Source organism: Vicia villosa, unplaced genomic scaffold (assembly GCF_029867415.1).
Source record: "Vicia villosa cultivar HV-30 ecotype Madison, WI unplaced genomic scaffold, Vvil1.0 ctg.002503F_1_1, whole genome shotgun sequence".
In the NCBI taxonomy this organism is placed as follows: domain Eukaryota; kingdom Viridiplantae; phylum Streptophyta; class Magnoliopsida; order Fabales; family Fabaceae; genus Vicia; species Vicia villosa.
This window is the reverse complement of record NW_026705950.1, coordinates 75,256-100,610: the sequence shown is the minus strand read 5'-3', so window position 1 is coordinate 100,610 and position 25,355 is coordinate 75,256. Positions and strand designations below refer to the sequence as shown.

At 34.7% G+C, this 25,355-nt stretch overlaps 2 protein-coding genes across 6 annotated transcripts; one reads left to right on the top strand and one right to left on the bottom strand.

The window, feature by feature from the left end:
* Nucleotides 1–1,198: 1,198 nt before the first annotated feature.
* Nucleotides 1,199–12,770, top strand: LOC131639025 (NEDD8-activating enzyme E1 regulatory subunit AXR1-like). Of its 4 annotated transcripts, none has more exons than XR_009294830.1 (15): nt 1,199–1,386; nt 2,592–2,764; nt 2,847–3,010; nt 3,264–3,374; nt 3,668–3,747; nt 3,922–4,072; nt 4,149–4,242; nt 4,672–4,760; nt 5,446–5,519; nt 5,622–5,784; nt 6,813–6,898; nt 7,027–7,110; nt 10,940–11,120; nt 11,898–12,037; nt 12,289–12,770. XR_009294830.1 is itself a non-coding variant. In XM_058909546.1 (14 exons), exons 1-14 carry the CDS (start codon nt 1,349–1,351, stop codon nt 11,979–11,981), a joined length of 1,566 nt encoding a protein of 521 aa, XP_058765529.1. In that variant the 5' UTR covers nt 1,199–1,348; the 3' UTR covers nt 11,982–12,178. The 4 variants fall into 4 exon arrangements, 2 of the variants coding, with proteins under 2 accessions (XP_058765529.1, XP_058765528.1); XR_009294831.1 differs by having other exon boundaries at nt 12,154–12,289; XM_058909546.1 differs by lacking the exon at nt 12,289–12,770 and having other exon boundaries at nt 4,678–4,760; nt 11,898–12,178.
* A 4,438-nt stretch (nt 12,771–17,208) lies between these two features.
* Nucleotides 17,209–23,420, bottom strand: LOC131639012 (protein RRP6-like 3). Of its 2 annotated transcripts, none has more exons than XM_058909535.1 (12): nt 23,039–23,420; nt 22,344–22,579; nt 22,141–22,239; nt 21,814–21,897; nt 21,573–21,659; nt 20,815–20,935; nt 20,274–20,455; nt 20,148–20,192; nt 19,026–19,531; nt 18,465–18,939; nt 17,621–18,327; nt 17,209–17,506 (listed from the first exon to the last, which is right to left on the bottom strand). In XM_058909535.1, exons 1-12 carry the CDS (start codon nt 23,271–23,273, stop codon nt 17,500–17,502), a joined length of 2,784 nt encoding a protein of 927 aa, XP_058765518.1. In that variant the 5' UTR covers nt 23,274–23,420; the 3' UTR covers nt 17,209–17,499. The 2 variants fall into 2 exon arrangements, with proteins under 2 accessions (XP_058765518.1, XP_058765517.1); XM_058909534.1 differs by having other exon boundaries at nt 17,209–17,450.
* Between the last annotated feature and the right edge of the window lie 1,935 nt (nt 23,421–25,355).

The following is a 25,355-nucleotide window of genomic DNA, read 5'->3' as shown; positions in this document are numbered from 1 at the left end:
AGTTGTCTATGTGGATGACATAAGTATTATTAGAATAATTGCTTAAATAAAGAGTTTGAGATGAAGGACCTAGAAAAGATAAAATATGTCTAGGTTTGAAAATTGAGCATGTGGACAAAAGAATATTTGTACATCAAGAAGGTTATATAGAAAAATGTTGAAATGATTTTATATGGACAAATGTCACATGTTGCCTACTCCAATATGGTTCTTAGATCATTAGATGTGGAGAAAGATCTTTTTAGACCTCGAGAAAAGGATGAAAATTGCTTGGTCCTGAAGTACCATATCTTAGTGCAATTGGAGTACTAATGCAACTTGCTAATTATACACATCATGATATATCATTTGCGGTCAATCTATAAGTAAGATAGAAATATTCACCTACACGAAGAAATTAGAAAGCAGTCAAACATATACTTTGTTATCTTAGAGATGCAGGTTACTTGTCAGATTCTCACAATGGTAGATCAGGAAGAGGTTATTTGTTTACATGTGATGGTACAACCGTTTGATGGAGATTTATGAAACAAATCATGGCAACAACTTCATAAAGTCTCGCATAACTATCTGCACTACATGAAGTCACTTCGAAGAAGACATTTTAAGTAACTAATACAAATAGTACCGTCTCACATATAAATGTATGTATGAGGGGGAGAAATAAATATTTTCTGCACTCTTTTTCCCTTCACCATGGTTTTGTCCCACTGAGTTTTTCTGGTAAGGTTTTTAACGAGGCAGTTCACACTTAAAGGATATTGTACTCTTTTTCCTTCACTAGATTTTTTCCCACTGGGTTTTCTCTAGTAAGGTTTTAACGAGGCATATCCTCAATGGACATCCAAGGGGGAGTGTTATGAATAAATATTATTGTGGATGTCCATATATATTCTTATCTTTCATCTTCATATTCCCTGTTAAGTGGTATAGTAAGGTTATGATTTTTCACCTTCCTAATGTCCTCCTATAAATAGAGACCACTTTGCAATGTAAAGAAATCTACTTGGAAGAAGATAATATAATATTGATTTTCTCTTCTCTACCTCTCTTTGATCTCTATTGTTTTAGTTAGTTTTATAACAATGAATGATATAATATAAATAATCAAATTAATTTTTTTTTAAAAATAAGATATTAAAAAGGAATTATTTTAATTTATTTATTATTTACTTAAAAGAAAAGTTATGATGTGAAATCTACTAGATTCTTAAACATTTCGCCTGAATTCTTCGTCTTCCCTCACTGAGAGCAGTGACAATCCGATACCCATACACAACACAAAAACATCGTGCGTGACTATCAAGCGAGCAATAAACTCAACCATTTCTGATTCTTCAACTCAACAATGGCAGAACCCAAAGTTAAATACGATCGCCAACTCAGGTAACACACTTCATTCTCTCTACCCTAAATTTTCTTCTTTCCTTTCACATGTAAAACCTAACAATAAACACGAATTATTGTTCGTTCATGTACGCAACTAGTTCAATTTTCGATTATCAGTTGATTCCAGCATTGTGCGTGTTTGTTTTATTGCTCCAACGACTTCGAATTTTGTAGCGTAAGGTTAATGTAAGTTCACCGAGTGCTGATTGTTTGTGGTCATGTAGGTTTTGTTGTATGGTGTTATTAGATTTAATGAAGTTGATTTGATTGAACTAAGAGCTTTGTGTGTCTTCATGTGGAGCTGAATTGCTTTAGTGTTGTTATTGTAATCTTTGCTAGTTTTATTTTTTGTGAAATTTCCCTATTCATAGTAGCTGTAATCAGGTTTTAATAAAGGTTTGTTACTGTGACTCTGATCTAGGTCTTGACTAGTGTCGTCAATTGCGGTTTGTTCAAATTTCGCAATGCAACATTACTGTTATAGTCTATTTGACAAAATTTTGCGCTGTGCTAAATCGTGTATTGCGGAACAATTGTATTCTGTTCAAATTTTGCTGTGTTGGGGTAGCACCTACTGTGGAAAAGATGGTGAAAATAAACGGTGGATTGAACATGTAGAGAGAAGATATGTAGGATCTGTGGTAAGATGGAAATAAGTCAATAACTAGAGGTAGAAGAAGACCTAGAAAAACTATAAGAGAAATTATTAAGAAATATTTCAAGATTAACGATTTGGATAGAAGCATGGTCCTACATAGAACATTATGGCGAAAGTTGATTCATGTAGCCGATCCAAATTAGTGGGATAAGACTTGATTATTGTTGTTGTTATTGTTGTTATTTTGCTATGCTATATCGGCTATTGGGGCATAATGGCCACGACTTTATGGTTTTGGATGTTGCCAAATATGCAACTTGATTGCGGTTGAGGCCTCATTGGTTGCATTTGACCATGTTTCTAGGATTGTGGCGTGACCACCACTGAGACCAATATTTAAAACATTATTGTAAAATAGCTATTGAACATGCTCTGCTTCGTTTGCTGTTAAGCTGTGAGTTTCTGTTTAATTTAATGTGTTCTGCTATAAAAAAAAATTAAATTATCATCTTTATATGCCCGTGTTACTTTTCTTTTTTGGGGTAATATTTATGACACCTCTGATCTCATTTGTGCGCAAAATGTTATTTTCATGAAAATGCAGAATATGGGGTGACCAAGGACAGGCAGCCCTTGAGAAATCTAATATTTGCTTGCTTAACTGTGGTCCTACTGGTTCCGAGACGCTTAAGAATCTTGTTCTTGGTGGGATTGGAAGCATCACTGTAGTTGATGGATCTAAAGTTGAAGTTGGTGACCTCGGAAACAATTTTTTGGGTACATTATCTTCTTGTGTTCTGGTTTTGTTTTGTTTGGTTTTTCCTCTTTTTTGCTCTTCAATTTGTCTCTCTTTTTGTAGTGGATGAATCAAGCCTTGGGCAGTCAAAGGCAAAGTGTGTATGCTCATTTCTCCAGGAGCTGAATGATGCAGTTAAAGCAAAATATGTAGAAGAGTATCCAGATGCATTGATTGAGACAAACCCATCATTCTTTTCTCAATTTACTTTGGTTGTTGCCACACAGGTGTGCTCTATGATTCAATCAGCTTCTATAAGGCAATGATTTTTCACTTAAGAGTGACTTGTTGTATAAGTAGATTACATGTCTCCATTCAAAACTATGCTATTTTTATCTAACTTTTCACATGAAAGATACCATCCAATTGGTAATATATCTTAGATAATTTTTAAAATGAAACCTTATAAAGAGCACATTACTTTAGGCATTCTTTTCAACTGTTATCTTATTTAATTTACTTTTTTATATAAACTTTCAGCTGGTGGAGTCTTCAATGGTGAAGCTTGACCGAATCTGCAGGAATGCAAATGTTATATTGATCTTTGCCCGCTCCTATGGCCTTACTGGGTTTGTACGAATCAGTTTGAAGGTACTTTGCTATATTTTTTTACAATACAAGTTCAAGGAATACTATGCCTGAGGAAATATAATATTATTTTTATCACCTACATAACCCTAATATGATATTTGACCCATTAAAGAGAATAAAATAACAAATGTGGTTAATAGAAAAATGGTATTAAATAGAGAAGGGAAATAAAGGATGAAATTGCAATAGTATGGACTAGACAACTGAAAATGCATTACTACAAAGAACTGACGGGTTATAGAATATTGAATAATATGCTCTGGGTGATTAGTCCTTTTTTTTGGGTATGATAGGAACATACTGTGATTGAATCAAAGCCTGAGCATTTTCTGGATGATCTTCGGTTAAATAATCCTTGGCCTGAACTCAAGAGGTATAGAGTATTTTTTTTTCTCGTTTGGTTGTTTATTTCCTTTGTATAATATATGATCCTGTTCTGCTTCATTGATTTCACTTGTCAACAAATTATTTGAAAGAAGAAACCATGGCATTGGCACGTTCCTTCTGCTGTTTCTCTTTATGTTCTCATGCATGTGTGTACCCATAGGTTTGCAGAGGGGTTTGACTTGAACGTGCAAGACCCTGTTGTTCATAAACATATACCCTATGTTGTCATTCTTGTCAAGATGGCTGATGAGTGGGCCAAAAGCCATGGTGGTAGGCTTCCATCAACTAGAGAAGAAAAAAAGGAGTTCAAGGTTTATGTTTGTGTTTGAGCTTTTGCTTCTGCTTCTGTTCTAGTTAGGTAATTAACTTTGGATGTGAACAATGTAGGAGCTTCTTAAGGCTGGGATGGTCGCACAAGATGAAGATAATTATAAAGAAGCTATTGAGTCCTCATTCAAAGTATTTGCCCCCCGAGGAATTAGTAAGTTTATAATTGTAACAGATGCTTCTGACAATCTTCATTTTATGAGTTGCTCTATCCTTTTGTTTCATCGTACAAGGAGCATAAAAATAAATTGACTTTTGCAAACTAGTTTAAATTTCATAGGACCTTTGGAGAGGGTTGGTGATGAAATCAAAGAAAACTGTTGAATCTTTTAAACTTTTCGATAAAATTACTGTAAACCTTTTCATTGAAAATTTTGTTAGCTTATCACAGACAATTGACAAAACCATAATTTGCTTGCTATGTCAATGTTAAAGGTGGAATCATTATGATAAATTGTTTTATTGTTATCTTATTTGAAAAATTGTTTATTTATTTATTTATAACTTGGTGTTGTGTTAACATACTCACACCAATCAAAACTATGAGGCTTTATGTAATCTCTAATGCTGTTTACCTTCGAAGGTTCAGAGTTGCAACAAATGCTAAATGATAGTTCTGCGGAAGTAGATTCTAGTTCGCCTGATTTTTGGGTGTTGGTGGCTGCTCTAAAGGTCCGTGCTTCTCACACTGCATTTCTGACCTTGCTTCAAATACCGTTGGCTCGACTTTGGTGTTGAGAAAATTTGTAATTGTTGAATATAGTTATTCTCTCTATTTATTATTATCGTTGATATAGTTTCCTATTTTTTCTTATTTTGGGAGTTCTCCCTTGTGTATATGTATATTTGTCTAGCCCCATTGTGAAATGCAACTCAATTATTCTAAACTATTCATCTTGGCAGCAGAGGCTATCCAAGAGTCGTTGTGCCACCTTCTCATCGACCATACTCTAGATGTCTAGTTCTAGGGGTGCACACATGCGTGTGTGTGAGTGGTGGTGGTGGCGGCGAAAGTCCCAAGCAGACGGGATATGGCCAGAAAAAGTTTTAATAAGTTTTAGACATACCTCACCTTACATCTGGTTTTGTAAGGATGTGTTACTCTTTTAAAAAACCTAAGACTTATGTCATTTGATATTTAATGTTTTCCTAATTTTTTAAAAAATGTTATCTGAATTTAAAAAATGTTGTGTTTGAAAGACTAGAGGAGCAATCAAAAGTTCTTAAAAGTTTGTCATATTTTGGCACTTTTGAATCATATTGTTACGTTTTGGGGTGCAAAAAGATATTCACATCAATGTTCTGTTTTTTATTTATACTTTAATTATTTGTTGGTACGTTTCACATCATTTTGCAGGATTTTGTTACAAATGAAGGTGGTGGGGAGGCACCTCTTGAAGGATCTATACCAGATATGACTTCTTCCACTGAGTTAGTAACCACATCTTTACATACTTTTCAGAATAAGTTGATTTACTTTAGATAAGAAATATCATTAACTTATTTATTGTATGTGTATCTACCCACCTGCAGACAATATGTGAATTTACAGAATATATATCAGGCTAAGGCTGAGGCTGACATTCTTGCAATAGAGCGAGTAGCGAGAAATACTTTGAAGAAAATTGGTAGAGATCCAAATAGCATTCCAAGGGCAACAATTAAAAGCTTCTGTAAAAATTCAAGAAAACTCAAAGTAAGCATGTGATGTTGCGAGTCAAATTTAATTCTGTTTGCCAATTATCAATGTACAATCTTCTCTTGTTTTTAACAACGGCTTGCGTATTTTGTATGTTTAAAATTAAGGTTTCCGCTGGGCTGGTAAACAAATAATTGAAATTTGAAGGTTTTTATATTAAACTGGTATCTTTCCATCACAAAAATAGATATCGAATCTAATTGATAACCTAGAAAATTAAAGCAGATGCTATGGTGTAATAGTTTACGCAACTGCAGTCTGTAGACTGTGTTTGGGGCTCAGTGAACTCTGTTTTTAAAACAAATCAATTTTTCTTTCAAAAATTAGTTTTCTGAAAAGGCAGTCTTAAAGTGAGGGAGGAAAGTTAAATATAAAAGTGGGAGGAGGGAGGGATCTGTTTACTTGAGATTATATAACAATCATTCAAAAGGATTACACTACTTTTGAGTTTTGGGGACCAAACAAATGGGTTGAAAACTGCTGAGCTCTCTTTCATAAGAATTTAATTCATATATACTGTTGATTTATATAACTTTTACATTGCCAATCAATCATAAGCGTGAGTTATTCGTTGTTTGTTACCTAATGGATTTGAATTTTGTTTTGATTAGTTGTTAGGGTATAGAATAGGGAGAATTAGTTAGTAAATTGTTTAGTTAGAGAATTTTTGTATAAATAGGGGAATACAAGGGTAGAGTGAATTATCATTGAGTATTGTAAACAATTATGAATAAAGTAGTAACTCTATATAAAAAGGGAAACCCTTGGTGGAGAGATTCTCTTTTAGTTTTTTTTTCCAATTTTCTCACCAAAATTCTTCATTTTTTTCAATTCTCGGGATCCTTTTCCTAACATTAATGGCTTTTATATCATGTAAATTTAGTATATTTAAAGTTGGCGATTGGAAATGGCTATCCCCTGCACCCCTAAGTACTTGTTCCCACCCTTTGGCTAAAATAGCTATTACAGTATGGGAGATTTTTTGCTGAGTCTACACTGGGTAGGTGCTAACCTTTATTTTATAGGTTTGCAGATATCGTCTGATTGAAGATGAGTTTAATTCTCCAAACCTACCAGAGTTACAAAAGTACCTGACTGACGAGGATTACAGGTTATGTCCATTTTATAGTTAATGCTTCTGTATGAATATTATCCTTCTGGGTCTTTTATTTGTTTAAAGATATAATCTAGAGTGACTAGCTTTCTGAAAATTTGGTTTCCTATTTTTATACATGACAGCATTGCTGTGGGAATTTATATTTTGCTTCGGGCTGTTGACCGGTTTGCTGCTAACTACAACAGTTTTCCTGGACAGTTTGACAAGTAAGTCTCACTGTTAATTAATACATATTTAATGTGTTTACTATTTGTTATGTAAATAATAGTAATTGCTAAACATTAGTAACATATAGTGTTAGGCACTTAATTTTTAGGTTCTTGGTTTGGGCCTAAGTCCAACAAATGTGTCAAATAGAGGAATGGTTTATATTTGCTGATGTGGCTGGTTTGTTAGATGAGAATGGTTTTTGTATAGGATAGGGATATCAAGAGAGAGGGCATTGAAAATTATTCAGTTAGGAACCATAAAGGTTTGGGCAGAGAGAGTTGTCTCTTCTCTGAGGAGCTTAACTCTGGGATTGCAGGGTTCTTCTTCTGCTATAGTTACTGTTTTTCAATTAATAATCCAATTTCTATTTCTCTTGAATTTGGGTTCCTAACACATAGCTACTCAAATCAAGGATTTTATTTGACCTTTCTATATATTACCACTTGAATCCCCTTGCGAGTATTTAATGATGTGCAGTCTCATAAGAAGACACACAACATTTTAGTATATCATTCTTCATGGCATAGAGCAATTTGTGCTGCAAGAGGACTCGTGGAAGTTGCGAGAGAACCTTTCATATTTGCACACAAGTATTGACAACTAATTACGCAGGATCTGAGGCAAAAACAGTTATTTTGACCAGAAAAACAAAATTTGAAGCAAGAACCATGCCCAAAGACCAAATCAGGGGCATAACTGAACCTGAAGTTAAATCAATCCGAACACAGCGGAAAAGAGGTCATGATCGGAGGATGGAGTGAGAAAATAGGTCAAAAACCAATAAGGGCTGTTTGAAGAACCCGTGTTGACATCTCTCAAAACTGAAAACTAATGGCAAATCTAGAACCCAAACAGAAAACAAACGCAGGCGACTAAATAACTACGTTAGAAACGCCCACACGTGCGCTGTTGGTAGAGGCTCATGGGAGAAAATGTGGCGGTTGTTAGAGCTGCACGAGTGATTGTGGGACAGTTTCCGGGCCTGAAGTTTTCGTGGCTACATAAGGAGATTTCGCACACAAGGAAGGTGGTTTTGTTAGAAAAATCGCTGGAAAATATTTCCAGTAGCATCATTAGAGGCAGCAGTTGTGGCCGGAAGAGACAGCAGTAATAAAAATGAAGAGGTTGCAACAAAAGTGATAACTATGATTACATTCTGAAACTTATGAGAACCTGGCAGGAGAATAGTGGCAGAACAGTTCAAGGAGGATCAAACCAGATTATGATACCATGCTGAAGTTGTGAGATTTTATATTAAAGGAAGAGAGAAAATAAAATAGGAAATATTAGTGAAATATGTTTGGTACTGACTTATACTCTCTTTTTTTTTAAACAAACAAAAGGCTCAATATTAATCCCTATTTATTGGGATACATAAGCTCAATCCCGATTCAAAAACAAATCATAATAATAATTAGGAAAGTACTAATGAGTGCCCTTAGGGAATTGGTTAAGGAAATAAGTGTAGAAATGTTGTGTTGAAAAATGGTGTATTCAACTTTATTATAGTTAAAAAATGTTTTCAATACAAAACTTCTACTTTTAGCTTCCTTAACTATTGTCCTTAGGACACAGTTAGCATGACTCTAATAACTATTATATAATCTAATCATAAGAGATACTCTAAAATAATATCAATATTATAAAATATTCTAACAGGATTGACACCTTTCCTAAATGCAATGAGAAGCTTAGGTGGCGTAGGTGGAGGGATAGTTGGAGGATTAGTTGAAGAAAGCACCAATGGAATTTGTGTCCGCCAGTGGTAAGTACACAAAGGAGGCGGAGTAGAAGCAGTCTCACTATGCCTGGTTTTGATGCTTTAGCACTGCCTTAATATGGTTTGCCATGACAAGGAATGAAGTTGATCACTGTTTTTTCCATTCATTCTCCTTCTGGACTGTGCATTTATCTTGTTAGGCTCCGTCGCATTAGTCTATATCAATACCTTATTGGATATTCTTACTGAGACCCCAGTATGCTTGACTGTCGTGCCATTGATACTCGTATGTACCTAATTTAATGCTTCGTCTGGGTCAGGTTGAACCCATAGAAAAACCAGGAAAGATATTGACGCATCTCTATGTCACCAAATCTGATATCACCTTTGCAGTGAACAGAGTAAGCTAACTTCTAAATGCCCTTTGTGATAGCCACTGGGGTGTCGTTATATGTATCCTTCGATACAAAATGCACCAGGAGGAGGACTATTATATCTTTATAAAGATACGTGTTATGTCAAAATTTATTTTTGCTCTGATATTGACTGGGCAAGATTACCATCATATAGAAGATCTCTATTTGGATATTTTCTTCTTATTGGAAGAAATATGATTTCATGGAGGTGCTAGAAATGTAACATAGATGCCATATATCCAGTGTGGGAGCTGAATACTGTGCTATGGCAGTAGCTTAGGTCATGTTTACTTGGCTTAGGCTACTACAACAACTAAAATTTGGACACAAACTAATGTGACACTCAAGCTGCTCTTCACAATTGATTTTGTGTTGAGATAATGTTTTTAGGATGAATCACATCTAATTTGACATCTTCAGCAGGTCCTTCAAAGGCTCTCTGTTTGACCATGTTTATAACAAGACTGGTTCATCGGGCAAATATGCTCTAGCTTGAAGGATTGTGCTGGAAAACATTTAACACGTGTTTATCATTTAAATAGTAACTGTTAGGAGATGATGATACAGTTACACAAGGATTTAAATAGTAACTGTTTATCAAGGATTTGGTTTGATCCTATATAATTACTAGTTGATTCTCCTTGTGATTGTATATATAAGAATCATGTGGCTAGTATTGTCGAAAATTGGTCATGGCAGATGTCACCATTTTTGACAGACCATCATTCAATGGCAGTGGCATATCGGTTTCATTCCGCCGCCGGAATCAGAGTAGTTAACATCAAGATTTTGCGCAAAATCGGAAGAGAAAGTAAAATTGTTAATCGAGGAACCTAACATTCGTTGCAAAATTATGCTTAATTACTAAAACTCATATATTATGCATATAAATTATATGCTTATAAAATAACATTTGTAAGACAGAAAATCTTAAATCACAATGCTCGCGGAAATTTAAAATTCACAAGTATAGAGTACAAGTACGATTATTAAAACCTTAAATCACACCAGATACTTATAGTATATTTTTAGATTCAATCATAAGCATAAGGAAGTCAATAAGTTAAGTAATACAAACTCATAAGCCTCAAACTTGAGAAGAAGTTATACTAATCAATGATCAAGAGGGGTGATTCCACCCACTTCCACCAAAATAAGATTCTATGCATACTCTTGATCAGTGAAGGTAAAACATAATTGCAAGTTCGTGGGATTTTATAATTCAAATCAATACTTTGATTACCATGGCCACGATGAAGCAGGCGGCCTTTGCGGAAAAAGAGAAAACCTCAAAACATTAAGAAAACATAGGTTTCGCTGTGTGACCCGAATCTGAACACAATCCCAAATGTTGCGTACGGAGAGGCCCATTTTAAAACTCTACAAAAAGTAACATAGGTGTACTGGTTAGTGGTTACTGTTTTAATAACTTACATCTTAATACTCTTCTCTTATCGCATGGCATCCTCCATCCTGCGGCCACCACCACCGTTGCACGACAAGCTTATTCCCACGGTGACCGTCATCGCCGCATGACAAACTTCATCCCGCGACTGCACATTTATAGTTTTCTTCTTTTTTCAAACTATATAAATTTTGGAGGATCCATATAAATTTCAAATAATAGGAGGGAGTGTGTTGAAAAATTCGTTTGATAATTTTTATCTGACCTATGATTGAGGTTTGCAGTGCAATGGACGAGGATATATCTCGATTAAAGAGCACAGCAGTTGGCCTGCTTAATGACTTGGGATGCAATAGTGCTACTTTAGCTGAGGACCTTATCAATGAGATGTGTCGATTTGGTGCTGCAGAGCTTCATGCTGTTGCTGCTTTGGTTGGAGGAATTGCATCACAAGAAGCGATCAAGGTTTGCTATTCGAGCTCATCTGGAATAGTTTTATTTTCTCTTCTTATTTTCTTGGGTTTACTTGTATAAACCTTCATATTGTTAGCATGAAAATTTTATTGGCCCCTTTGGTTTCGATCAGTCACTTTTGAGCTTTTGCAAGTTTAGTGCATGAATAAAAAGCTAAACATAAAGAGATTCTTATAAGCAAATAACACAAAGAGAAGTCAACTAAACTATGACACTTGATGTGTTTACTCACCCATTATTATAAAAATCTATTCAAACTCATATTTTATATGTAAACATGCATGTTTTGTTTCCTAATTGAATTAAAATTGAGCTCAACAGTAACCTTTGCGAGTACTTGCATTGCAATGTTAGAAAATAATAGTTACTTTTATAGAAGTTCCACGTAAAAATTGTGTGGTTAGTATACACCCAGAATCAGTAGTAGATTATCGACCACAGAAAGTTTTCCCTAATAACTAAATTTCCATGCTTACGCACAGTGAACAAAAGATGGAGAATAAGCCAGTGTTGTCTGTAATTAAAGCATTAGCATGGAAAGACAAAGCACAAGAATTTAATAAAATCCATTTTGAGGGACTTCAACTTTTAATGACTTAATTAATATTGATGCGTGTATAGTTTCAGCTAGTACTAAGCATTAACACATTACAGAATCGTCCCAATTTCTCAAATGAATGTGTAAAGAATGGATAATCATTTTGTTTCTCCTATCTAAGAGTAAATCTTTGAGTTGGGGAATAATTGCATTACTTTTTTTTCTTGCAGCTCATAACAAGACAATTTGTACCAATATCTGGGACCTACATATTTAACGGCATTGATCACAAGTCACAGCTATTGTTATTGTAACTGGTTTTATGATGGTAGTACTATTAACTGACTTGTTTGGCATCGTAGCTCTTTGGGTACGCTTTATCCTTACAATGTAATTTACAATGGTTCTGATGTAGAGTTCTATTGGAAGATGCCTTTGTTATTATAGTCTTACCATCACTTCTTCCATGCATTTTATAATGCGCAGATTTGAGGCTTTTTTTGCTCGCTAAGTTGCGAACATGTTTGGAAATTTGATCTTGGACAATACAGATAGAGAGAAGAGATATTCAGTTACAAAAATGTACGGGTCCACCTTATTAAATGAATATTGTTCATGCAGGAAAATCATGCTATCATGCATAATGAAGCACTATAATCTGGTTCATTAAACATCAAAGAAACTCTTGATGACGGCATCCTTTGATGCAAAAGAGAACACTTGGAGAAGTTTAGAGAAGAAAATGAACAACTCTTGTATATTGATTGACTTGTAGCTCAAATAGGCTTAGCTTTGCATTATATTGATTGAAGTGTATTTCCTTGTTGATCATGTTGAATGTCATTTTATAGCGCCCCCAAAAGCTAAAATGATAGTTGAGCATGTTCAGCTTGGATATGAGTAGGGGTGTTCATGCTACGGTTCGTGAGAAAAACTAAATTGAACCATAATAAAAATCCATTCGAACTAAACCGAACCGATTTAATTTACCAAGAATCAAATTGAACCAAAACTATCGGTTTGGTATACTGTGAAATTCCGAACCATACTGAATCGTTAGAAGGCAATTTTTTTAAACCGAATCGTTTATCAAAGAACTGAACTGTGAAGCTATTTATTTTTTTTTTATTTTTAAAAAATTTTAAACTTGTTTTAAGTATTTTTAATTTTTAGTTTTTGTTCGGTTCGAGTTCGGTTTGGTTTCAGTTACAGTTCGGTTCTAGAACTGCATGTGCATAATAGTTTGGTTCACTGATCATACATAATGGTTCGGTAATTTTAACTTTAGTTCGGTTCAGTTCAGCAGTTGAATTCAGTTTTTGAATTTTTTGAACAGCCCTAGATATGAAAGCGCCAACTGGACCTTAGTAGAAATTTGAAGTAGATTGAACAATTTTTGTAGAACTTTTTCCATAACAAAATAACAATCCATTGCACTTTAGTTGTCACTATACAAAACTGAATGAAACATTGAGGTCTTTAAGTAGATACAACAATTATTGTAATTCACACGAAGTAAAAGTTAAGGGTTTGTATTTTGCTCCGAAGACTATTTGTTGCTTCTGCATGAAATCAAAGATGTTCCTAACAGAAGCAATAATCAAATATGGATCTTGTGGTATCCAAACCGTTTAAAAAATCTACATGTCACCCCTAAAATTAAATTTGGCATCCCTCATTTTCTTTAACTCAATTTTATCCTTGCTGAAAAAAGTCAAGATACAAAGAATTTTCGAAAGAAATTTTACGTATGCACTGTAAACTTTCCGGCACAACATACCGGAATTTTCTGTTATAAAGAAATTTCTGATACATCATACTAGAAATTGTAGTTATTTTAAAATTTTCAGTATACCGTAAATTTCAAATTTTCGGAGTACTAGGAATTTCATTATAACTAAAATTTCCGGTATGTTTCAACTTTTGGTTTTTTAAACGGTTGAAATTTTACCGACACTTTTAGAGGGTCCTGATTGCATCGACACATTTGTATGGTCTAGAATGCATCACCATTTGTATAAATAGAGGTGTTAGAGTTATTGGATAACACATCATTTCAACAAAATGTTTCTTTCTCAGTATTTAATTAATGTAGAAGTGTATTTCAATGGCCCCAACCCTGCTGTTCAAACCTAGATTCCAGATGGGCCTGAATCCTTTGCCACCTTGAAAGAAACGTTGAATAATTTGCTGCCTGATTCCGATAACATAAGGGTGACAAAGATTGAGTTTCGGGAGGACTGGATTGATACCAATGGAAGGGTGAAATACAACTTAATCGAGTTGAAATGATGAAGATGTGAAGGCCATGTGGAAATCATTTTGCCATAGGATAATTAAAGGTCCGATCGAATTGAATGCGCAGATCCAAAGACCCGTGGACGACATAATGAAGTGTCTGATTCGTCTAGAGTCATCCGTTAGTGTCAAGGTTTTCATGTTTCAGAGTACTGTTTATGCTTGTTGTTTGTGATATGATGTTTGTTAACTATGTTTGTTTGTTATTGATGTTACTTTTTTTATCTACTCGAAATATGTACTAGCCAAAAAGATTATGCAATAAAAAAGATGTTCGTACAAAATATACAAATAATACAAATGATACAATCATAACAAAATAAATCTACATGTGTCCTCCACGGGCAACATTCGTCAACCTAGCTAAAATACTATGAACCTCACAATCAGGGTTCACCAAACCAATGAGGCTATCTAAGTGAACGACGATGTACTGCAGGCGGCTGTCTTGGTCACCTGCGGGAGGTGGAGGTGGTGGTGGAGTGGAAAAGTCTCTAGTACGTGAAGGCCCTAGAACATCAGATGCTGCAACATATGGTATGACCCTAGGGTGTGAAACATTGAGGAACCATTCCAGGTATCCATCCTGACACTGCCCAGGCTGCTGAACCGCAACGACTGTATCAAGGATCTCACGGGAGGAGCTGAGGATGTGATTCTGAAACCAGCGATCAATGCCACCAGCTGGAGCCTCTAGGACTGACGTAGACACCTCTTAAGCAAGTGTCTAGCCACATGACTCTCCCATCTGACATACCCTGAATATAAAGAAGATACATCAAAAGGATGATGAACGCGGTGACCTGTATATGGTGTCCAGAGGACTTCATCCAACGTCAGAGCATCCAGCCTACGCCTGTACTCAGTCACTCCTCCTGGAATGGCCTGTTTGGCCTTCCACCTCCTCGCACATCGGTCAACAGCCGCACAACGCTGGATCTTCCGCTCACAGATGTATAATGATGAAATCCTCGAGAAAAACAAGCCTCTAACTGGTGTTCATGTGATTGTTAGGTACTTGACAACTTTGCAAATTTTCTCACAATAAACTATAGCTGGAAAAGAGAGAAATTGACTCAATTATTGTGTAGCAAAAGCAATATTCGTCATTATTTTTGGAGAATTTATCTTGTCACTTCCCATTTTATACATGCCACCCCCTAAGTAGGGTGTTATTACCAAATTATCTCTTTAAAATATCTGATTTTTTGAAATTTTCGATACCGTACAGAAAATTTCACATAAATACCAGAAATTTTGTTGGATTTATCAATTTACCGTGCCTGATGCTACATACCAGAAATTTAAAATTTTCGATACCAGATATTTCAAATTTCTGGTATGTAGCAGCGGTTAAATTTGATACCAGAAATTTGAAATATCCAGTACCGGTTCAGGACCGCAACGATATAAAATTTTATCTGCCATATCGGAAAATTTCAGGTTCTAAAAAAATTTCCGGTACACCATGGAAATTTGGAATTTCTGGTATTGGTTTTCGACCGGAAATTCGTGAAATTTTCAGAACGGCGTAATATTTTGTAAATCGCACCGGAAATTTTGAAATTTCTGGTAAATAATTTTGTAAAGAACAAAGAATTTCCGGTATCGGCCAAAAAGAGATATCGAAAATTTACTTTTTGATGATTTTTGTCACAGTAATTTTTTTCAGAAAAGGTAAAAATTTTGAGTAAATAATGTTAAGGAAAAGAGGAGGATGACATGTATAATTTGAGGAGTGACATGTATAATTCTCTTATTTTCGTAAGCCACTGCAAAATCTTGATGTAATTTGATTGAAGGGTTAAGTGGAGTTGAAGTTGGCTTTGATCCTATTATAAGATCAAAACAATCCTTTAAAGAGTTACTTTTGGAGCGTGCTACTTCAATATGCTATCTACTTTATCTTGAACTTGCAAACCATCCATAATTCTCCTAATTTTGTCAAAAACACTTTTAAGGAATTTCTTGTAAGAATTATGTCATCAACATAAGAGTGCAGTGAATTTTGAGCTATGCGTAAAAAATGAATGATTTACATTTGACTGCCTGGATCTTTGCTTGATAAGAAGACATGTATACTTCTGATACCACTTCATGTTTGTTTGCTTTAAATCATAGAGAGATTTTAACAATCCACAACCTTAATTATGCTTAGAGTGGTTACTCCTTTCAAATGTCATTAGATATTTAATTCGTTGCTCAAAGTTAAGGTATGTCTAAAACAAAACATGATTTGGTAATATGATACTCTAACATTAGTCAACTACAAATTAATTAAAATATCAAACGGTGGCCGATTCGAGTAAACAAACATTTCCAAGAAAGCTTATAATGTCTAGATCAAGAAAATTAATTTAATTTCAGAGTTTAATTCACCAATTGATTTAGCTCAACTAAATAACATGTACAAAAACAGGGCATAAAGTTTCATTCAACTTGTAACTAAAATACTGGATAGAATTTAACATTTCTTGAGTCTAATATGTAAGCAATTTAATTTTCTTTCGAGTAGTACAGGAATCCACATATTCTCAGTTATGATTAAGGACTTGTCTTAAACTTACTACAGTATAGTCTACCTACAATTCAGTAGAGTATAGTCTACCTAAAATTCAAGTTTAGTTCATCAACTTGCAACCGGTATATCTCATACCATACCTAACCAATTTAGGTCATCCCAAGGTCTAACACACGACAAATTCTATCTACTTTATAATAATTTTAGTTTCACTACTAAAAATAAATTCTATCGACTCTGTAATGGTTTAAGTTTCACTCTTAAAACAAATTTGTAGCATGAGTTATGAGCAAAATACCAACAAAATATCCAAATTTTGAGTTGCAGAATCTCAAATCAGTAAGTAAACTTATAGTTCAATTATCTGTCATATCATAATTCCTCAGTAACTGAATTGTAAACTTATAGTTCAATTATCTGTCATACCATAATTCCTCAGTAACTGAATTTTGAGTGGCAGGATTTCGAATGGCTTCAGTTTTATATGTAGATATGAGCAATTTACAGGGACTGTGTCCACACTCCACACAAATGCAATAGTTCATTTTCCCCATTTACACAAGGTGTTCCAAAGCCGTGGATGTCATGTTTGTGAAACGCCTTTCCATTGTAACTTCACGAGAATATTAATTTTAATGTTTAAATAATTGAAGAATGTGCATAAATATTGTAACTTGCATTCTTTTACAACTAAAACAAGATACTAAAAATTGTTCCGAGAATCATAAAACTAACAAAATTGTTGATGGAGTTGTCAAAACAAGGTGGACAGAATCAGTAATTTTTGTTGTTGAAGAGTACAAGCAAATAACGTTAACGAGGAGGTGTGTATCTCATTGAAAATTTGATGGCGTTGGAGTACAAAAAATATGCATGTTACTCGTTCAATCTGCAGAGTCACTCCAAACTAGAAGCAGCAGCAGCTCCTTTGTATACACTGAACTCGCCGAAATCCCTCTTTCCACTGGCAAAATATCGTCCAAAATCAAAGTGTCGGAGAAAGGAATAATAATTCAGTTTCTGCTATACATAATATTATTATTAATGTACTTCACATAACAATCTAATCGCACCTAAATGAGCGTCAGTATATTTTTTTCGAGCAAGTAGAAAAATAAATAATAACTAGTCTACCTGTGTTTTATGTCCCATCCACCAGGAAGAAAACGCGGTTTTAAAGTATCCACAAATACTTGTCTCCATCTTTGACAAAACTCTCGAATGCCATCTTCACCATACTCCTTCAATAAATGATCTACAACGTGTTTACCGTGTGGACCATGTCCCAAGAGCGATAGTTTTGAATGATGTTTTGCTTGTGTTGAATCTTCATCTCTAGGTGATTCTTCGTCTTTGGAATAAGACAAAGACAAGTCGCTAACAACAATTGGTTGGCTTTTGTTCAGACTCTCATCAACATTTACAGCAGAGTTACTTGTTTCAACATCATCATCATTATCATTATCATCATTGTCGTCATTTGTAGTTTTAACTAAAATGGTATTTCCATTTGAAGTAGCTTTATCAACAGCAAGATCAGAAGTCAAAGAGGGTTTTCCAATATCATCTTCTCTATTATTTCCGCTTACTGTTTCTTCATTTGCATACGAACCATCAAGAGTATCAATATTCAATGTCCCCACATTACTAACAATTTCAGGTGCGTAACCAGCATGATTTTCCCCTTGTGGCACTGCAACAGCATTTCCTGTGGAATGTTTAAATGATACCCCTCTCTTCTTCTCATATCTTCTTCTCTCATAAGGACGCATTCCAACTTGCAAAGCACTCTCTAGATCCTCTTCAGATATCTCCCTTCCTCCATAATATTTCTTTACAATCTAGAAAGGAAGAAAAAAAACTAATGTTATAAATAGAAGACCCTGCAGTTGAAGTTTTTCAATAACAATAAGTTACTAGGGTTTAGTCTTGAGTACACAGGCTTGGCAATCAATAACAGACAAAAATATGATCAAACCTCGGTCAGTTCTTCACGTCGCTCAAGAGGCATTCTTGGCCCGTGACGTAGAAGAGCCACAGCAGCAGATCGTAATTGTAATGGAGATACACCTCCCTCATCATTAGATTTTTCAGTCTCTTTCCCTGGATGAATTACCCTCCGAACATACAGAGGAATCCCAAATTCAGAAGCTATTTTTCTTTTATACTTCTCTGCAGCAGCATGGGCAACTTCATGGCAATCCACACAAAGTAGGACAATATCATGAGAGCGATGACTCTTCAAATGTTCAGGGAAATGTATTCTATAACATGATGGGATTATTCGATATCGTAAGTAGTGACTTCCTTCACCACACCCAACACATATATTTTTCTTACTCTGGATATAAAAATCATTGCCTTCATCCTCTGGGCGGCCTTTGGGTTCAAAAAGAAGCATTATACCTGGGGGATCCTCCTCGACAAGCTTTGCAAGATCCCGGTTAAGGTACCTGGAGAGTTGAACATTTATCATGTAGAAGCAGCACCTTTTAGTTTCTTTTATAAATGGAATAAAAGCAAGTAAAAGTGTACAAACCATTCAAGCTTCTTCCGATCACAGTAACAAAGCAGCCTCCCATCATTAGCAAATATCCGACAATTGTGATAAACAGGAGATTTGCAAGAGAATTTTTTAACGAATGAATTTCGAGAATCCTTCTTTGAATGTTGTCTAGGATTTTTTAGGCTCGAGTGCTTATAGGATAGTAAGGTTGGTCTTGGGTTACTATTAACCAACAAAGCATAATTAAATATGTTAAGTTTACAACTTCCATTTTGACCTAGACACTTCTGAAGATTCACAGAATAAATATCACCATGGTTAACCAACTCATTTGCAAGCAGATGAGAGATATCACTCAGGTGGCTGCAAACAACAGGAGATGGGGAAGGATTGCAAGAGCTCAGACCCGTTTCTGCATTGACATCAGTCTGAACTATGGTATTATATATTTCAGAGTGGCTTGTTGGAAGCTGACTTGCCAAAGCAACAATTGCCTGGTCTGACAGTACATATTTTATGCTTTCGTCATGAATACGAGCCTGAAAGGATGAACATGCCAACAAATAATCAGCTTATGAAGCTAAAAACATAATTTTCTGACATCAAATAGAAAATAATCAGCACCACATCAAATTTGTAACCAAGAAACAAAATCTTGATTTACGACTTTAGTTCATTATTTAAACAAAGTAGATACTGTTTGACTTAGTTTTACATATTCTTTTGGTCATAAATTATGTAAGAAACAAAACCTCAGCCTAAATACTTTGAATACTATAAACTTGACGGATTATCATTACTGAACAAATGTCAAGTATTTTCTATTGGAATAAATTTAAACATATTTAAGCAGTCTTCAATATACTTGGTTAACTTTCTTCCTTTATTTAAGACCAGTATAACTCCAAAGTTTTATTTCCAAAAGGTTTATCATGTGTAAACCACATGCGAGTATGTTACATAACTTTAAGGTGCATGTTAAGATTTCTCCATTAACTATCAACACGGAGAACAAATTCCTGTTCCATCTTAAATTTGCAAACTAACATGTTACAGTGGTCTTCAACTCAAAGACATGAAAAAAGGTATAGTTTATAGTAACAAAACTGTTCTTTAGTGGTAGCTAATCTTAAGGAGACTTTATACATAACTCACCATCAAATCTCTCCATGTGCACAGCTGCCTCACGGTATACAGAAACTGTAATCAAAGAATCGAGTTAGATCAATATATCAAGCTTAATCACTCACACTACTTCAAATCCATACTAAAGCAGAAAACCTGGGTTTCATTGGAAATTGAAGGAAACCCTTGATTGCTCTGATGACGTGAAAATAATGATAATGCAGCAGATTCTCCAGGCGAAGCTTCAACCTCCTTTGTGAAAAGTTGTAAACAAGTCATGTTTGAACGCCGACTAGCCTCAAGAACAAAATGGAATTTGTCATCGGAACAAGAGTTATCTGATACAATAACATATTCAGAATGTTGAACAAACAATATTAACAAAGAATGATCTTAATAAGTTGTAAAAAAAGCTCGTTGCTTCAGTCAATTCATTAAAGTTAACCTCTCAAAATGACAAACTGCTTTGGACTACAAAATAATTATGGGTTGCAGCAGATCTTGCACATTCTGAAACAATCTGCTTATTTCTATAGCCGATTTTTTAGGCATGGAAAAGATATAACAGAGGAGAAAGAGAGATTGACATGATAGATATTCAAAGCTTCGGTCTACTAAAATGAGTATTGCTTTTATGTGAGAAATTTCTGGTTTCTCTTTGCTATCTTGAATCACAATATGAGACAAGAAGGAATACCATTGTCCAGTTGTTTCAGTTCAGCAATCAGACAGTTTGCAATATACAACAGATAGTGTGCATCTGTTCGTGCATAATGTACCATTTCTTCTGAGAGAGGGCGTTGTCTCCAGTCTTCACGCTACAATCAAGCATATAAAAGACATAGTAATTCTATTCAGTATCTGAAAAGACGTCATTGATTAACTACGAGAAAAAATTGCATGTTCTATATTTGATGTACCTCGTGCTAAAAATAAATTATTATTTATTATTATTTAAATATCTAGCATTTCCTTTTAGTTCAACATATAGAATAACTTGATCATTCAATTATAATCATTTTTATTCTTACTTCTGACGTCCTCCTCATCAGTTCAATAAACTCAAGTCAGCTGTTTGAGATTGAATTCCTTTATTAGAAGTTAAAATTGCAATCCCAAGTGCATAAGAGAAATATCATTATAGTGTATCTGACTAAACATGTGAAACAATAATTAAAAGAAAAATTACAAAATCTTCGTAAAAGAGAGTTAATAAATTTTCACATTCTAGATAAGCCACTAAAGAAGTCTATCATTATTTTAAAATAGACAGAATTCATTTTAGATTCAACTTTGCTATTTATTACATGAATAAAAGAAAAACATGGAAATTGCATTCTACTTAATATAGCCATGCTAACAAGAAAATGCTTAAGATCTACAACTACTACATCATCATTGATGACAACCGATGAATTCATTCAATGCAGGAAATCAAGTATAATCAAGTCAAACCTGTAATAATTTATTTGTTGTCACACCACAGTAAGTTTCTAGCAAATAAGCAAGTGATTTTTGTGGTTTCGATAGCACTTCGCATGCCTGCACAGCATGAACACAGATAAATAATAAGTTGCACGTCAATGGTAAATGGAAGACTTTTCCGCTCACTTCATGCATGAGGAGGAGAAATTTTGCATGGTACTATGTAAATGGCATCGGATGCATAATAAGGCAACATGATAGCATAGATTACCTTAGAAGTATCAAACAGATTAACAATGTATATGTGAAAGTCCCTCTGTAGCCAGAGAACATCATTGTCGGCCCCATGGAACACCTAATTTTCCATTGAAAAAAAAAAACTGAAGCGAATAGATTTGAACAACAAAAACAGAGACAAATAAATAAATTAAAGTATCAATGATAAATGCTATGCTTTAATTTGATCCCAAACACGTGGTGCAGCCTAGATATTTAAAAAGTAAAATGAATCTGAATTATTCTAACTTTATTATATCAAAAAAGAAATTAGCCTTACAAAGATCAACTTATCGAAACATGACACCGATAACTTACATACTTTACAAATTGAAGGGTTAGCAAAAACTGGCCGAAGAATTCCTATAGAATCATGCAGGGCAATAGTATCAATCAAATAATCTTCCTGTTGAGTCGAAATCTGGTTGACAACATAAAAACACATATGTATCATGAACAAAATCATCAAAACTTAAGTTATTGGCTTAACATACTCAAACAAATTTTGGAGATAACATGAAATACCTGAACTAATCCTGTAAACCCAAGAAAAGAGTGCAAGCTATGTTGTTCTGTATCCACACCAAAGAACCTTTCCTTGCTCAATACATCGACCAGTTCCTTTAACTGCGTCTCCGTATCGACCCAAATATATGAATCATTCATTTCTAATTTCTCAGCTCCAAGTTCAATTTCAGGCTGGTGATTACTTAACAATGCTGTAATCTCTGCCTCATACGGATGCAAATTTGAACCATTCTCTGTAACCACAAAAAAAAAAAAAAAAAAAAACACTACACTCAGCTTGATCTTAACAGTTAACAATCTTGCATGCAAAATTCAATATAGCAGATCAAGAAGAATCCAAAAGAAACGTAAACAATGAATTTCTAGATCTAGCTTTCAGTACTCAGCGCCAAATTTCAAATAAAACACATTATTTCAAATTTAAAACTCAATCAATTAAGTTATATCAAACATCGAAAAATTATACCGTGTTTACACTGATAACTAGGTTAAACTAGATTAATTGAAACTACTTCAACTATTAATTTCATTAACCTTAAGCAAAAATCTCAACAATAAAAAGTCCTCAAACAATAGAAATCAAGCGAAAACGCGAAAACAACAACTATGAAGTTACTGCGACGGAGAATGAAGATATGAACACATGAATTTTCGTAAGATTTATTTTCCGTCTCCAAAGCAACGAAACGTACCGTTACTACCGGAGGCTTTCACGCTCAAATGCTTAAACGGCGTATATGAGTTATCAGCTAAGACTCGCTTAAACGTCGACTGTGGCTTCGGTTCGGAATGTGAGTAACACGAATTCGAGAGAGACTCGCGCCGCTTCCGCCGCGTTCGACGGCGTACGGTGAAGACGATGGTGATTATTGCAGCTGCTAAAGTGGCGATCGTGAATGCCACGCGCGTTTTTCGTTCGTTGTTCATTTTCTTCTCTGTTTTGAGGAGTTGAGTTAGTTTGGGTTGTGCGCAGAGAGAACGGTTGAGGCGGTGGGTTGCGGCCGTTACCTGTGGCGGCGATGTAATAATTCAGAAGGTGCTTTGTTGGACTTACGTGGCAAATTCAAAATGATGACTGTGTTAAAGAATTGGGTCTATGAGTGAAAAAGCACAAGTTGGAATCGGAGATTTTTATTTGCCATCCCAACACATAAACCTAGCACCCCCAATATTATACTAATTTTTATAATAAAGTTGGCGTGTAAAGAAAATTACTCGTTTTTTTAAAAAACAATTTGATTTTTCGTAAATTTTTGAAAGTTTTGATATTGTAAAAGTACGGGTTTTATTCATTTATCGGAATTTTAGCAGGATTTCATAAAATATAGTAGTTTAATTTTTAACCGTTGAGATTTTGTCGACAATTTTGTACGACTGTAATTGTACTGACAGTTGTGTATGGTCTAGAATGAACCCAAACTTGTATAAATATGTATCATCTGTTGTTAAAAAGAACATCTTAAAATGCTTCACTATTCGTTTTTAACACGTGTGTACTTAAACATGGTGAAACCTCCCGTTGATTTTGGGCTCTCGAAGGATACCACCTTTCTCGCTCTTTTGAGATGCAAGTTGAATAATATGTTGTTTGACACCAAGAACATAAAGGTGGGTAAGATCAATTTTCGTGCACCATGGATCGATACTAATGGAAAGGTGAATACGACCATATTGAGCTTAAGACTGATGAAGATTTGAATGTTATGTGGAGAACATATCATTGTATCCTAACAAAGAGACACATCAAGTTTGATGCGACAATTTCTAGATATTTTGACGATGTAATAAAGATGGTGAAACGCCCAATATCATATGGTAGTGTTTATGTTTTTTCTATTTATTATTGTTATGTAATATTCTGTGTTAAGTTAAGTTAATTATAATGTGTTAAGTTATGTTCATCTTGCAATAATGAAAGCGACAAAATGTTATTTAATAAGGTGTATGGTGTAAATGCTTGAGTAATAATACACATAATTTAGAAATAGTAAGAAACTAATAATAATATTAACATAGGTCCCCCACGGGCTATGTCTGGTGCCTGTGACGCCAAAGTATAAACCTCGTCATCTTGGTTTAGCAAATCCATGAGGTTATCTATAATGACTACTATTATCTGAAGATGTTGCTGGTCATCCACACCACGTGGAGGCGGTGGCACATCATAGGAAGCCCCCCTGTATCAAAAGATCCAACATTAACTCCATGCTTAACAAGTGAGATTATGTGAGGGTGTGATACAATAAGGTACCACTCTAAGTAACCATCAACATATTGCGCAGAGAACTGAACGTCCACTATATGATTTCTAATGGCACAAGCATAATTGATAATGTTAGCCAGTGTTAATTCTCTGGTTTTTGGTTGGCATTATGTTTGGGAAAACTAACTTATGTGAAGATGTTGAAGAAGATGTTATATCTTCAACTAATAAGACATGTCAAACAAGATGTCCTATTTTGGTTCATTCGACATCGCGTCCAAGACAGCTGGGCTGTGTAACACCCTTCTAAACCCCGCGACAATTTAAATAATTATATCAGAGTAACATGAAACAAGGGTGCCACAATTCAAATTGACGATAAACGTAGTATGTCATTGTCATGCATTCACCGAGGAAAATTCATCATAATTCATAATATCTCATATTCGCACAGCGGAAATTAAATCATATAGATAAGCTCAACATCCTTGAAGCTATATCCCACAAATAATTCAAAACAACAAACAGAATTATAAACTCAACAACTTAAAACTCGCGTTCCCCAGTGTTACAATATCAGAGCATGACACCTGACGCTAAACTAACACACTGACTCATGAGCTAATCCTCACCAAGTCGAAAGCCGTTATTCCTGAATCTGAAAATAACAATATGTAAGGGTGAGTTTCATTCACGATTAACAAATATTATAGCATCATAAACAATAACACCTCATAGTTATATTATCCACCCAATTTCATCATATTCAGATTATCAGGAAACATCCATCATTTACACAAACGTCA